General features: G+C 46.0%; 1 protein-coding gene across 7 annotated transcripts in view; it reads left to right on the top strand.

Moving 5' to 3' along the window:
• The window catches only part of Katnal1 (katanin catalytic subunit A1 like 1), a 61,924-nt gene that overhangs the window by 33,060 nt on the left and 13,074 nt on the right, over positions 1 to 15,790 (top strand). For all 7 annotated transcript variants that reach the window (XM_029533759.1, XM_029533758.1, XM_029533757.1 and 4 more), the window contains 5 exons: positions 5,115 to 5,242; positions 5,597 to 5,702; positions 6,858 to 7,016; positions 7,780 to 7,906; positions 10,474 to 10,608. In XM_029533759.1, coding sequence (XP_029389619.1) covers positions 5,115 to 5,242; positions 5,597 to 5,702; positions 6,858 to 7,016; positions 7,780 to 7,906; positions 10,474 to 10,608 — 655 coding nt within the window. The remainder of the gene's footprint in view (positions 1 to 5,114; positions 5,243 to 5,596; positions 5,703 to 6,857; positions 7,017 to 7,779; positions 7,907 to 10,473; positions 10,609 to 15,790) is intronic.

Here is a 15,790-nt window from a genome sequence, read left to right as displayed (position 1 = left end):
AAAAAAAAAAAAAACAAAAACAAAAACAAAAACAAAAACAAAACCCACCAAACATTTTTATCGCTATAACTGTGGCTGAACTGCACATATGTAGAGGTTAGCAGCATCTTTTTAGACTCCACATTGGATTTCTTTTCCCGTTTATAATCTTGGTTTCTGGGAGATGAGCTCTTGGGTTATGGGAAGGTTTTGTCTCACCTGTGTGTTTCCCTCTCAGGGTGAGCACCTTTCCTGGGATTCAGCCCAGCTCAGTGAGTGTTCTTCAGCTCTTGAGTTTAGAATTTGTATATTTTTGTTGAGCTAACTTTTTCCCAGTTTCAAGGCTGTCAAGTTTCCAAGGGTTTGTGATCCCTGTTTAGATGTGGTGTTTTATAAATGGGAAGATTGGATGTGAAATCTTAGTAACCATGTTTAATTTCTTCCCCCTAAACCTCACGAGGGCAGAGGTCTCTGTCTGTTTGCTTCATTGGTGTATTCTGTTCCCAGAACAGAGCCTGGCACACTAAACCTGCTCGTAAGTATTGTGGAAAGAGTGTGTGTATTGGTGAGCATAGAACTTGCTGTGGATCTGTTGCTACATTCCTTGTGTCCTGAATGGGCAGTGCAGGGCACTGCATTCACGTCAGTAAGTGCCTTCCGCATTGTCTGCCTGCGTTACTTTGTGGGACAGTAGGACTCTGGTGGGCTGCAGGCTGGGTTCCTTGTCTTAACATTTCCTGTGTTTGTTTCTGCTGCTGGGTGGAAGCAGCCCCCATGTGCAGCAGTGTGCCCCGTGAACAAACTGGCTGCAAGTGCGGGCCCGCAGCTGGAGTGCCTAGGTCGCTGTTGCCACTTAGTTGGGCAGCTGACTTGGTTTGCCAGTTTCCTCACCTGTGAGAGGGAAAGGAGAATACCCATTTCATGCTTCTTTTAGAGTGAATGTGCTGATACGTGCTAGGTTCCCAGAGCACCAACACTGTGAGCAGCGTGGATGTCAGCTGCTAGACTAACATGACAGTGGGAGACAAACAGAGGCATGAAAAAGATTATACAGAATTAGCATTTTACAGAAGAGATATTAGAGCTGGAGAGATGGCTCAGTGGTTAAGAGCACTTGTTGCTCTCCTAGAGGACCTGAGTTTGGTCAGATAATTCACAATCCTGTAACTCTTGCTCCAGGGGGATCTGATGTCCCTGGCTTACACATACATACACACACACACACACACACACACACACACACACATTTAAACACCAAAACAATTAAATATGTATAATTGATATAGTAGTTCTTTGATAAGAGTACTTACCCAACCATGGATGTAATTAATCTTCACACCAAAGAAAAGAGGAAGGGAGGGATTGAAGGAGAGGGGAAGAAAGGGAGGGGGAAGGGAGGAAAGAAAGAAGGAAGGAAGTGTCGACGCCCGCCTTGCCAGCAAGGAAGACTCCGCACAACAGGATTCTTCTGCACACGTTTATTGGGAGAGCTTGATTGCTGTGGCGAAAGACCCTGAGCCCTACAACTAGCGCTGCTTTTATAGGCCTAGGACTGGCGTGGCCATGTCTGATTGGTTCTGCTTTCAGTCCTTAATTTACATGCCCCAGGACTGGCTGTGACTTGGTGTGAAACCCATTTGCACCTGCGCACATTGGTTGTTTACCCGAATTAACGGTGGCCAGTGGTAGCCAGCGCCATCTTGTAATGGCGTTACGTGGCTTCCCACAAGGAAGGAAAGAAATGATATGTCTAAGAAATTTTTTTTTCTAAATATTTATTTATTTATTTATTTATTTATTTACTATATGTAAGTACACTGTAGCTGTCTTCAGACACTCCAGAAGAGGGCATCAGGTTTCCTTACGGATGGTTGTGAGCCACCATGTGGTTGCTGGGATTTGAACTCTGGACCTTTGGAAGAGCAGTCGGCGCTCTTAACCACTGCGCCATCTCACCAGCCCCTGTCTAAGAAATTTTACATTTGTTTTTAGCTATTGAGTCCAGGCAGCAGAGGCTAAGTTGGACATGGGAGAAGCAACAGCTTTATAGAAAGAGCCACAGGCCATCTATAGCTCAGCCGAGAAGTTCTGGTGACTGTATATAGTTCACTGCCTGACCAGAAAGTCAGTATCTTTGTCAAACAAGACACACTGTCCGAAAAATCCTTATGCTGACCTGAATCCCGCCTCTTCTGTTGCTTCCTATCGGCTTCTGCAGTAACAGAGCAGCCAAGGGTGGTGGTTCCAGTAGTAGCTCATCGGCTTACGTGGCCCACATTTCCCGGAATCCTCGTCCACGTGGTATGACGTGCAAGCCATTTCTCAGCTGGTCATTCAACAATGTGTCTGTAAAATGCACAGCACAGAGCAGTAGCTGTCAGTATCTTAATCACTCAGTCCCATAGTGAGAAGAGCTGCAAAGGAAGGTGCACATGCTATTTGCATTTGGGGACAGGCTGTGTCAGTCGCTGACTGCAAGCTATAAACATTCGCTTTGTCAGAACCTCATTTTCTTCAGATAGAATAAGAGGCACGACTCACAAAAGATCCTGACGGAAGTTGTCTTGATTTGAATAATTTAGAAATTAGTACAAAGAAGCTAACTATTTTGCTTTAGGGAAAAGAAAAATGTCTATCAGCCTTCACACTTTCAAACGGTTGCTAATTCTGACCTTCGTGATTCGTGCGCAAATCTAAGGAAAGAGTTCTGAGGTCACTCTGATGTTCCAGTCTAGTGTTCTGTAGGAGACCCCGGGTCCCAGATGTCAGCTTCATTGCTTGAAAGCTGTCTGCTTATTAACGTAGCTCAGCTAATGGACTACTTCTGCTCAGGCACACGGCATAGATATCAGTTCTCCCCGCCCTAATTTATGTTTGTGATAATGACACTACTCGCCCACTTTCACTGCGGTTTTGCTGTAGCCTCAGAGTTTTCACGTCACCGTCTTGCTTTGACTGGTCTGGTCATTCAGAGGCTGGCACCGACTTCTCCTCTGTGCAGGAGAGGTTTTTCACTTCTTCGATTCCTCCTCCTTCCCATCATCCTTTCCCACAGTAGCCACCAGGGTTGTCTGAAGTGGGGGACTGGATAGGTGCTCAGAGAGGGCCACAGTGCATCCTTACCCTGCCTTGAAACCATGCTTGCAGTCGGATGAACTGTGTGATACCTGCTCGTAGCTACCTTCGGACAATCCCACGATTCCCATTTCTTCGAGACAGAGGTGGGGCTTCTCCTTCCTCTTGGTGTGTATCGAGCCGAGCCTCCCTGTTCTGAGGGCATTGGTGTGAAAGTGAGATTTTAACTTCACTTTCCATGTGGCAAGTCTGAAATCACAATGTCGGCCCCCTGTCGATGCTCTCACTACTTCGTTTCTAGAATACTGGAAAGTGGGCATAGCGTTCCCAGGGTTTGACTCATAGCCATGGCCTAGCCACATCGTAAAATGTGATCCGAGAGAGAGCTTGTTTTAAGTTGGTTGGTATTGCTTGTTGTGTTGTTATGCTAGGAGCTTGTTTCAATAGAGTGAGTTTTAACACATGCCACTTTAGCTACAAGGATGTTACCAAACGCTTGACCTAGCCCTAGCACTAGTCTGCCCAAGTGAGCAGGTCCTCAAGGCGAGGTCACCAACACACTGCTTGGCCATTTGCTCAGAAACTCAGGAGATCAGGACATTTGCCACACGAGCCATTTGGTTCTCTTTTGGTTCTGTGTTTCTTTGTTTATCTCAGAAGTAGAACTGGAGAAGTCTATCATGTTCTGTGTCTCCTCACTGGAACCCTCTGTCCTTTGTTTTTCTATCAGAACGGGGCTGATGCTCTTGAAGGACGTGGCTCTATGCACTAAAGCTGATCTTGTGGTTGGAATCCCTCAGAAATCAAAGCATCTTCATGTTCACCTCCTCAGCACTGCAGGACGCTTGCAGAGCCCTGCAGCTCATAGAATCAGAGCCTAGAATTTGTTCTTTTTCTTAAAGCCACAATATTAGTAAAAGAATTTAGGATAGATTAGACTTTTCTTTAGCTCTTGATCCTGTGGTTGAAAGGGTCCTCTGAGTGGTGAGTCTGAAAGGTCCTGAGCAGAAGGAGGCAGGAGAGCTGGGGGAGGGGCTGGATGTTACCACAGCGCTTGCCCTGAGCCATGATGAGTAACTCTGTGACAGGGCCCCAAGAGCTGCCCTGAAGGGGACCATTGAGTCCTGTGTGGTGACTCAGTAGCTGGGGAAAGCTTGTAAGTGCAGGAAAGTCCCGGGTCCACCTCACCTGTAGCCTTTGTACTGGCTGCTTTAGGGATCTGTCAGCTCGGCCATCCACTGTGCTCTTTAAGCAGCTCAGTCAGCTAGGAGACTGGAGAACAGAGGAAAGGGGCTGCTTTAGGGGGCAGGAAGGCCGAGAAGTACCAGGCGTGGTGGCGCATGCGGCAGAAGCAGGCGAACCTCTCTGAGTTTGAGGCCAGCCCGGTGTGTAAAGCAAGTCTAGGACAGTCAGGGCTCTGTAGCAAAAAAGCAGAGAAGCGCGTAGTTACTTGGCTTTCCTGAGGCCCGTTTTCCTTATCCATAAAGAAAGGACAAGCAGTCGCGGTGTTGGGCGTTACATTAAACGAGCACCGTGTGAGGTGTTCTGTCAGAAGGCCAGGGCTCCGTACCTGGCTTTCTCTGTGCACATCAGCAGTCTCGTCTCTAGCAGAGGCGCAGATCCTTTGACTCCAGTGAGTCAGAGGCGGGCTTCCCCTGCCGGAGCCAGCGAGGGCAAGAGAACTCTTACCTGGGACTGTCCGCCAAGGAGTGTAGCTGGGAGGAGGGTTACATAAGCCTGACCAGTTGAGACGCGTCTGCTGAGTTAGATCGGGTAGGATGGCATCTAAGCAATCAGAAGATATCATTTTAAATAGCAAGATCGTCCTTAAAGCGATTACTCTGGACAGGAATGTAGCTCAGGACTGAGGTGTTTGCCCAGCATACACAGGCTCTGGATTTCACCCCAGCTCCATAGACATGTGGATCCCCCCCCACACGTATGTATATATACATGCACACATGCACATGGGCACACAGACGCATTATAATTGAAAGCTTGATGATATCTATTAGAGTTATGTTGTCACTGGTCATAACTTCTTTTACTCACACCTCCAGGCAAGGAAAAATATGCAAGATGGCGCAAGTGACGGCGAGATTCCCAAGTTTGATGGCGCTGGGTACGATAAGGATCTGGTGGAAGCCCTAGAGAGGGACATTGTGTCCAGGAACCCTAGCATTCACTGGTGAGCGTCTTGAGTTGTAGTAGAGAAGAAAAATCATCATCTTAAGGGTGGGTTGCTGTGGGTCTTCTCTCCTCCCCGGTCTCCTGATGATGCCTTCGTCAGTAATAACCGTCCTGTCGGCGTCCAACCAAGGATGCTTCCCATGTTAATGTGCTGTTGACATATTGACATGCTAGCTGCATAATGTGTTCTAGCTAATAACACCAGGATGTTCTCACTGATCGTTTTCATATAGTAAGGATCAGAATGCAGTCTTACTATAAGAACAGTTTTGTAAGTAAGAAAATTTAAAGTAATAACCTGGCCTTAAGTCAGAGGCGTGGCTCGAATAAGCATGTGACTGTTCTTCCTCAGGGATGACATAGCAGACCTGGAGGAGGCTAAGAAGTTGCTCCGGGAAGCTGTCGTCCTGCCCATGTGGATGCCTGACTTTTTCAAAGGGATTAGAAGGCCATGGAAGGTGAGCATGTCTGGCAGTCGGAGTGGGGATGCTTGGGTAACCAAGGGCAACACTGCTGTGGACCTGTGTGCTGACACCAACAGTTGAGCGATCGGGTAGTTCACGTTCACCTCCACACCTGGCTGGGAATTCATAGTTGAGATGTGCTGCGGCCACATAGCAAGAGAGATGGGCTTAGAGCAGTGAGGCCACCATCTTCAAAGCCATGAGTTTCAGGGGCTGAGATAGAGGCTAATTTTTATGAATGTTTGGATGTCTTTATCTGTAAATATAAAGTTAAGCAGATTAAACTCTGTGACTTTGTGTGTGTGTGTGTGTGTGTGTGTGTGTGTGTACAAACGTGCATAAAAGTGCAGGTGACCCCACAGACCAGAAGAGGGCATTGCATCCCCTAGAAGTGGAGATAACAGGTACTCGTGAGTCTTATGTGGGTGCTGGGAACTGAGCGCAGCTCCTCTGTGAGAGCAGCACATTAGCCGGGCATGGTGGCGCATGCCTTTAATCCCAGCACTTGGGAGGCAGAGGCAGGCAGATTTCTGAGTTCGAGGCCAGCCTGGTCTACAGAGTGAGTTCTAGGACAGCCAAGGCTACACAGAGAAACCCTGTCTCGAAAAACCAAAAAAAAAAAAAAAAAAGAGAGAGAGAGAGAGAGCAGCACATTGTCTTCACCACGGAGCCATCTCCTGGGCCCCAGGACAGTTATGCGAACTTCCCACATGCCAGGATGATAGACATGAGCCACCATACCTGCTCAGACTGCACATCGTGAGCTTTTCTCTGGCTTCCTCTGACCTGAGAGAGACACCCGGAGAAAGAGCTGGCTTGTTTCCTTATTTCTTTGTTGTTTGTTTTTTAAGACAGGGTTTCTCTGTGTAGTCCTGGCTATCCTGGAACTCACTCTGTATACCAGTCAGGCCCTGAACTCAGAGATCTACCTGCCTCTGCCTCCAGAGTGCTGGGATTAAAGGCGTGTGCTACCACACCTGGCATTCATCATTTTCTTGATACACTTGCTAAATGCACTGATCTCACCATGACAACAGGGGAATATATGATTTAGTGGGCATCCTCACATACACTGGTATTATCAGATGATGGTAGTTTATGGAAAGCATTTAAATATAGTGTGTTGTTTAACTCATCTTGAAATTTCAGGGTGTGCTGATGGTTGGCCCCCCAGGCACTGGTAAGACTATGCTGGCTAAAGCGGTTGCCACCGAATGTGGGACAACCTTTTTTAACGTCTCCTCTTCTACCCTGACATCTAAGTACAGAGGCGAATCTGAGAAGTTGGTCCGACTGTTGTTTGAAATGGTAAGTGACTGATGCTCTGTGTGGGTTTCCAAATGCTGTTTGTCTGTCTGGGCACGCGGTTCCTCAGAATCCAGGTCTGTGCCCTTGTGATCTTCTGAGAGCAGCGTGGGGGTTTGTACCAGTTGTAGACACATCAGGCACAGTGGACTTTGTGGGAATCTTGGTGTGTCTTCAGTGGATCTTTCTCTATGACATGGAAAGGGGCCCTTTGGCCAGTGAGGGTGATTGGCAGTTTGGGCATCTAGCACATGGATGAGACAGAAGACTTTAAAAGTCAGCTGGAGGCAGATCTGTCATTAGTTATTGATTTATTTAAAATTGTTGCCAGGAAGATTTTTTTTTTCATGATGGAAATTTCTCATCATAAAACAAGGAAGAATTGGCAGGCGTGGCGGCGTCTGCCTTGGGCAGCAGACAGGTGGATCTCTGAGTTTGAGTTTGAGGCTAGTCTAGTCTGCATAGCCACTTCCAGACCAGTCAGAGCTGCACAATGAGACCTGCCTCAAAATAATAACAAACAAATAAACGATAGAAAACCATGAGTCTCTGTGTACCTTTCACCCAGCATCTCCAACTATGTAAGTTTTCTTTTTGGATTGACTTTTCCTAAAGTGACCATCAGTGACAAGGTAGTGGTGGCACTTTTACTAGACAAAAATTGCCGCCTTCATTCACCATTTTAGAAGGAAAACCAAAAGCTACTTAAAAATACAGAGCACTTTACGAGATCACTGAATAGTTGCTTTAACATATTCTCCCCAAGGCTAGGTTCTATGCCCCCACCACGATCTTCATCGACGAAATAGACTCTATCTGCAGTCGAAGAGGGACATCTGACGAGCACGAGGCAAGCCGCAGAGTCAAGTCAGAGCTCCTCATCCAGATGGATGGTAAGTGTCACATAATGAGTGTCTCAAACTATCCTGCCTTCTCAACTTTGTCTGGGTTTCTGCTTTGAAAGTTCTCAGTGAACAGGTTGGAAGGCAGCTGTGACTCACTTTTAATCATTTCCTCAACCACCCACTTGTTCCTGCATCCTAAGTATCCCTGGGTCCTTATAGTGAACCATGCACCAGGCCGGGTTCTAGATTATGGAACCAAGGCCTACTGTGTCCACCAAGGCTCTAAAGGTGTGCCTGGGACTTCAGACCACCAGAGGGCTCTACAGGGGCTACACAGTTTCAACAATATTTACTGATTTTGCTTTAAACCTCTCACAAGTATGTAGTAGAGTATTTCAGGACTCACAAAACCTGGGAGCATCCCAAAGCATGGAGACAGATGAGAGGGAGAGGGCAGCTAGTCTCTTATTATTCGGACCTCTGAAAAGTCTTCCAGCTAAGACTTGGGAAGTTTTGAAAACTATGCTTATCTTTCAAAAGTAATGTTGTTTATCTTAATGAGTCATGGAGCCTTATTTTTACAATGAGTTAATACTTTGAATAGTCTGTCCATCTGTCTGTCTGTCTGTCTATCTATCTACTATCTATCTGCTTACTTACGGTGCTGGGGCTAGAACTTGGAGCCTTGTGTCTGATAGGCAAGCACCTCTGATAGGCAAGCACCACTGAGCCTGCACCCAGCCTTCCTATATTTTGGTTTCTAATGGCAAATATTAATAGATATACTCTACATAATGATAGCTCTTTGGAGTTCCAGGGATTTTTAAGAACATCAAAAGCTCTGAGATTAAACCTTTGAGACTAACCAGTTGCTACATCAGAGGCAAACAGCTGCCTAGAAAGTCACACAGTGATCCCCTCTGTGGCAGAAGGGACCTCTGGGTGTAGGAGTCACAGTGGTCAGGTAGAAGGACTGAAGCTTGAGAGGCAGAGGGGCTTTGATGCACTGGCTAGAATTGTCCAGAGAACAAGGAAAAGCATTTGGAGCTCCATGAAAGAGAGTTAGGGGTGCAGTACTTCCAGGAGTCAGCTCACTCTGGTAGTTGTGTGAGAGACAACAGGCCGTTTAAGCAGTCCGCAAGAAAAGATAAAAATGTGTCTAACAACAACAAAAAACTGTGTCTAAGATATCCAACAAGTGTTGTTTCTGATCATCCACCATCTTTGGACACCCGGTGTCTTGGTTACTATTCTGTTTCTGTGAAGAGACATCATAACCAAAGCAACTTATAGAAGAAAGCATTTAATTGGGGTCTTGCTTACAGTTTCAGAGGGTTAGTCATTACTGTCACGGTGGGGGTGCCTGGCAGGCATAGTGCTGGAGAAATGGCTTAAGAGCTCACATCTGATTTGCAACTTGGGCTGAGCTTTTGAAACCTCAAAGCCCATCCCCAATGACACACTTCCTCCAAGAAGACCACACCTCCTAGTCCTTTTCAAACCATTCCACAAACTTTGGATCTTGCACTCAAACATCCGAACTAATGAAGACCATTTTTATTCAAACCACTACACTTAGGCTGGGTACTTAACACCACATAGTACACATGCCAGGCTCTTAGAGACCAGCAATAACATTGTGTGCCAGGACTCCTGGCCCTCACTCAGTCCATTTCAGTGCCTGCTTATGTATGAAAGGAAGGAATATGTTTTATTTGGGAGGCAAGCATAACAGGAAGCAATAGATACTTAAAGTTGGAGCCAGGGCATAAGCAAATATGCATTCAGTTAGCAGGATTGCATTAAACATTATTTACAGCTGTTTGTTAGTTGGAGAAATTTATTCCTCTTAAGAATGATCTAAGAAGACATTTAGTAATGGCTTATTTATTATACATGTTGAACTGGGTTGCTTGGAATCTCCTACTTTGATAATCATGTTTGTGAACTTACGTATGAAATGATATTTCACGGTGCATTGCCTTGAGCCAATTGTGCACCCTCAAAGTTTTCATTGTTATCGTTTTGTCGTTGTTTTCGTTTTTGAGACAGATTCTCTCTGTTTTGTAGATCTTGATGACTTTGAACTTTACATAGACCAGTCTGGCCTTGAACTCACATAGATTCATCTGCCTCTGCCTCCCAGGTGCTGGGATTAAAAATGTGTCCTACCACGCCCTGATAAAAGTTTTAATCCTAAAACTGTAGCTGTGAAGAAGCAGACGACACTTTTTCTGGTCATAAAGCACTATGCAGTGTCTCAGCTGTTCTTATTTCTTGAGAAAGCCAACTAAATTACCCCCCCCCCAATAAATCAGAAAAGAGGCAGTTTATAGGGAAACCATGGAAGGGTGAGTGGATTCCAGACTCCATGTCTTCAGAAGCAATACGCACAGCTTTCTTACAGAAGGCCTGGAGAGAGCCTGCCCTAGGCTGCTGGATTCTTCGGCTCCTTAGTTTTGTTCTGTGTTGATGCGTGGTTTTGCCGCGCTGCTACTGAGGTCACTGAGGTCCCACCAAGAGCTGTGGCTAACACTCAGAGATGCTGGCTGAGGGAAAGGATTTCAGTGGCCATCGCCGTGACACTGACACCCCGCCCTTCTCCCTGTGCCCAGGAGTTGGAGGAGCCTTAGAAAATGATGACCCATCCAAAATGGTGATGGTCCTGGCTGCTACGAACTTCCCGTGGGACATCGACGAGGCTCTGCGCAGGAGACTAGAGAAAAGGATCTACATTCCTCTCCCGACAGGTATGATGCCTGCCGTCATTTCCTGTTAACCCTTTCCTGTTTATTTAAGTCTGCATCACTGGCGCTTTGTTTGAAGACCTCTGTGGTCTGAGTGATGGAAATAGAGGCCACGTGACGTCCTCTGCATCTGCTTGTGGACGTTGTACATCGTGGTGCGGAGCCTAGTGCGCACCACGATGTACAACGTCCACAAGCAGGGCCACGTGACGTCCTCTGCATCTCAGGAAACCCAGCTTCAGAGCAGTATTTGTGCTGATAAGTTTGGTACCACTTGAGTTCTTACTTTTTTTTTTTTTTTTTTTTTTTTCAAGACTGGGTTTCTCTGAATAGCCCAGGCTGTCCTGGAACTCACTTTGTAGACCAGGCTGGCCTCGAACTCAGAAATCCGCCTGCCTCTGCCTCCTGAGTGCTAGGATTAAAGGCGTGCGCCACCACGCCCGGCCCGAGTTCTTACTTTTAAAATTGGGTTTCACTAACTCTTATTTAAATCTTTTTAAAAAGTTGTCTTAGGTACTTTGAAAAGTGATTTCCTCTAGAACATTGAAGTTTTCTTAAGCTGTTTTTATCTTTTCCCTTTGAGATAAATGTATATGTAAGGAAAGGTGTATATCCTAAGTGGATGATTGGATGAGGTCTTTGAACTGTGTCGTCAAGTTGTATCGGCATCCTAGACAGGATGTGGGGACTTTCTGTTACCCCAGAAGGCTTGTATGCACTTCACCCAGCTCTCCATTTCTGGTCCTCCATCACCATAGACCAGTTTCTCTCTTGCTAAGCTTTGAATACACAGGATCAGGATAGCATACAGTCACTGGGGACGCTCGTCGTGTCCTCTCTGTGTGATACCGCCTCTGTGTGATGCCGCCGCTGTGTGTTGGTTCCCCTGCTCATGGGCACAGGAGTTGCTTTACTTTCTGGCTATTATTATTATTTTTATGGATGGCTGTTTTCAGGTCTTTGGGATATGCGACTGGATAGATGAGTCAGTCAGAGGGGAGGTATATGCTCAACTTTATAAGACTGATGCTATGCCCACTTCTACAAGGCACCTGTACTGAACTTTATAAGAAATACCCACACCTGAGTGGTCGTCCTGTGTTATATTGTCACCGTCATTGTCACCATCAATAAATGGAAGTCCAGCTCTGCTGCAGCCTGGCCTACAGCAGCTGTCACCCATGTTTCTGTTATTTGCTCTGGTCCACATGAAATGGAGTCTCACTATGTCAGTCTGTGTTCTCTGGTGACTTAAGATATTGAGCATCTTTTCATGAACTTATGTAGTATTTCCTCCCATTTTATAATTTTAATATTTTATTCATACTTTATATAAGTTCTCTTTACATTAGTTTTTTTTTTTTTTTAATAATTTTTCCTCCAGGTTGTAGTTTGTTTTTCAATCTTCATGTAGTTATTTCTTGATAGCCAGAGTATTTTAATTTGGTAAAGACCTTTTGTCAGGTTTTTTGTATTGTTTTGTTTTTTATTAACAGGGCTTCCTGTATCTTAGGGAATGTTTGCTTGCCCCAGGCTGCAAGGTTTTCTTCTTCTGTTGGCTTTTAGAAACTATATTTAGCTCTGTGACTTGCCTTGAGTTAATTGTATGCGTAGGTTGGCTTTTATTTCTTCCATGTGTGTATTCTGTTCTAGTACCATTGAAAGGAATTTTCTCAATTTAATAAAAAAAATCTTAAAAACTGGCATCTTGGAGAGTGTATTCTTGACAGTAATGGAATTGAATTAGGAATCAGTAAGATATTTAGACTACCCCAATATCTTACTACTAAACAAGTTAACTCTGAATAACAAAAGGGCCTAAGAAAATTGGAGAAATAGAAAATATTTTTGTCTTGGTAGAAAAATGTCACACTAAATATTGTGATATGAAGGTGACATAGTTTTTTAAGGTCTGTAAACATGTATATTAAAAAGGAAGACTTGAAGCCTGGAGAGATGGCTCAGCGGTTAAGAGCACCGACTGCTCTTCCAGAGGTCCTGAGTTCAATTCCCAGCACCCACATGGTGGCTCACAACCATCTGTAATGGGATCTGATGCCCTCTTCTGGTGTGGCAGAGGACAGCTGCAGTGTAGTCATATACATAAAAAAATTTTAAATCTTTAAAAAAAAAGAGAGAGAGAAGGCTTGAGTCGATACTACTTTAGCCTGTGAAACCAAACTTAGCCTAAGTATGTCGGGAAAATAAATTATAAAAATGTTAAGTGAAATATGAAATAGAATATTAGCAAGGCAAATATTTGGATTTTTTTTTTAAGTCTCTAGAGGAATAATGAATAACAGCAGATAAATGACTAATGTGAGAGGTAAGGGCTCACCACAACAGATCATACAGACTAACTCTAGATTGTGTCAACTGAGGGAAAGTAGGGTTTCCCTGCATTTTCTCCATCGCATGTCTCTGGACATGCGTGCAGTGTAGACCATGTAAGTCATCGAGGGTGAAAAATTCATAGCTGTTAACATTTGCGTTTAAAGAAGAAGACAGGCCTCAACTTGGTCCTCTGTTTTCGACTTTGAGAAAATGAGGAAGTTAAACACACAGAGTCAGCTCGACCTGCGCCACAGTCTAGTAAGGCAGAGATGGGTGCCCTAGACAGTTTTCCTGAACGCCAGACATGAGACACAGTTAGACATATGTCCCCCTCTTCTCTGTCCCCCTAGGGGAAAAGCCTGGACCCTTGCCTCATGGAACTATGCGGGCCTTTTCCAAGATGCCAAAGGTTCTGATCTTGAGGCACCTGGGACGCCGCGTGCAGATCGCTCCTCAGTGCTCAGCCTGAGCCGGCAGAGCTATGGGAAGCCACAGTGCGGGAACACAAGTCCCGTCCCTCTTCTCATCCCCTCCAAGGGGAAGCTTCAAGTTGGCCTTCCTTCCTGGTCTTTAGGAGCTGTGTTAGCTCAGGGCAGAACCAACGGCTGTGGTGGACAGCTGTTCTGACCACTCCCACACAGTGCACACAATGACCATTCACACACAGTGTACACAATGACCATGCCTACTTCCGGAACTGATAACCGGCTCCTGAGCTTCTCATGTGACTCCCAAGCCATGCTGAGGTCAAGCCACCGTCTCCCCATCATTAGAGAAACCCACGGCTAGGGTTTCTTACTCAACGTGTTGCCGCCACTCTCAGCCTCTGTTTTTAATGCGATGTCAGCCGTCATTGTCCCCTTGTGTGTTGAGGTGTGTCTTTTTGCCTCTGATTAATTCTGTTTTTAAATCAGTTGCCCTGAGGATGGACATAGACACAATAAACTTTATCCCCTTAAGAGTCTGAGATCTGGCATCTCAATGCCACCATGCGACCACACACCAAGACACAATGCACCTTTCCTCCAGGCTTCGTGAGCCCTTCTCAGTCTGCCCTGCTTCTTCCCCACTGAGCTGATTTGCTGCTTTTGTTGTTTCAGTGTGTGAGCATGTCACAGACCGTCTCTCCATTCCCTGTTGGTGGACATTAGACTCTTTCTACACTGAGGCCATTGTGAATGAACAAACTGACAGTTGGGTGTTTGGTGGCTGATACACTACTGTCTCCTGCATAAACGCTGAGCAGTGATAAAGGTGACAGGTGTTTGGCTGTCGCAACAGGCTGGTCACGCCCCCCCCCATACCCGCTGTTTTTAAGCCAGTGCACTTCACAACTGTAACGTGAGGTTCCCTGTTCTTTATCCTGCATGTGTGTTGGATGCCTTGGTCTCACTGCCACCGTCACTGGGGTGCTGGCTACTTCCTGTAACCCTTTCTTCTGATAGGCTCCATCTGTCTTTGTCCACCCCCTTTCCTCCACCATCTTCTTTCTGCTTTATGTCTGTCCTGTGAGTAACCATTTTAGGTGTGTTTTGCAGATCTGTCACTTCCAGTTTTTAAAGAGTTTGTGGCTTTGCTGGGAGGCCTCCCTGTTGTCTCGTCCAGTTGTCTCTCGTCCCTTTAACTCCTGCAGTTCTTTCCCTGTGTTGATTATGTGGCTCGTGTCTCAGGACAGGGCAGCTGAAGTGATGCTCAGAGCTTCTACACCTAGATCAGAGAATAGTTTCTACCTGACGTCCTTCTCCTGAGGGCCAGGCAGCCATGACATGAGGTCACTCAGACAGCCATGGGGAAGCCCACGCAGGAACTGAAGGCTTCTACTCACAGCCACCACCTTGCCAGTCACAGAAACGAGCTGCTTCTAGATTGACTAGTCCAGGCCTGTAGTACAACCTCATGAGATACTTTCTGTCCTATTTAGCTTTAACTGTCCACTTGACACAGCCTGGAGTCTCACAGCCTAGAGAAGGGAGTCTCAGTGGATTGCCAATGAGCATCAGATTGGCCTGTGAGCATGTCTGCGGGGGGGGGGGTTGTCTTGTTAGTTGATGCAGGTGGGGCCAGCCGCTGTGGGTGGCACGGTTCTGACGCAGTTGGACCCGGGCTATGTCAGAAAGCCAGCTAAGCATGAGTCCGTGAGCCAACAAGCGGCATTCCTCCATGTTTCTGCTGGCAAGACCACAGTGTGCAGGGTAAGCTGCCATGCTAGAGACCCAGGAAGAGCTGATGCCATGGGCAGTTAAGCCAGAAGCCTGTCTGCTTCCAGGCTCCCTCCCATTTTCTGGGCAAGGCCAGTGTTTTAACTATCCAAGCCTTCAGCTGAAGAGGTAAGACCCAGCCACCCCTCGGAGCAGGTGGTGACTCAAGTTACAGATGGTTGTGAGCCACCACTTTAGAGTGCTGGGAACCAATCCAGGGCTCTCTCAAAGTCACCAACTTAAATACTGACCTCCAGAATAAAACTTGGCATATCTTTTGGGCCCTTGGTCCCAGCTTGGCTGAGCATAAAGATTAGCCATCACTGACCCCAAGCCAGACATTCTAGATACACTGCTTCTAGATTCCTGACTTGTGTAAACTGTAAGACTAACACATTATTTCAGGCTTCTCTATTTCAGTTTAACATTTACTCAAAACTAGGTTGCCATTTCCTACTTTATGATAGCCATTCTAACCCTTAGACAACCCTGCTTCTATTCACTGTTTTTTAGTTTTCTTAATTTATTTGCATTTCTTCTTCTTCCTCTTCTTCTTCCTCCTCCTCCTCCTCCTCCTCCTCTTCTTCTTCTTCTTCTTCTTCTTCTTCTTCTTCTTCTTCTTCTTCTTCTTCTTCTTCTTCTTCTTCTTCTTC

This window comes from Mus pahari, chromosome 23, assembly GCF_900095145.1.
Source record: "Mus pahari chromosome 23, PAHARI_EIJ_v1.1, whole genome shotgun sequence".
NCBI classification, from domain to species: domain Eukaryota; kingdom Metazoa; phylum Chordata; class Mammalia; order Rodentia; family Muridae; genus Mus; species Mus pahari.
This window is presented reverse-complemented; position numbering and strand designations above follow the sequence as displayed.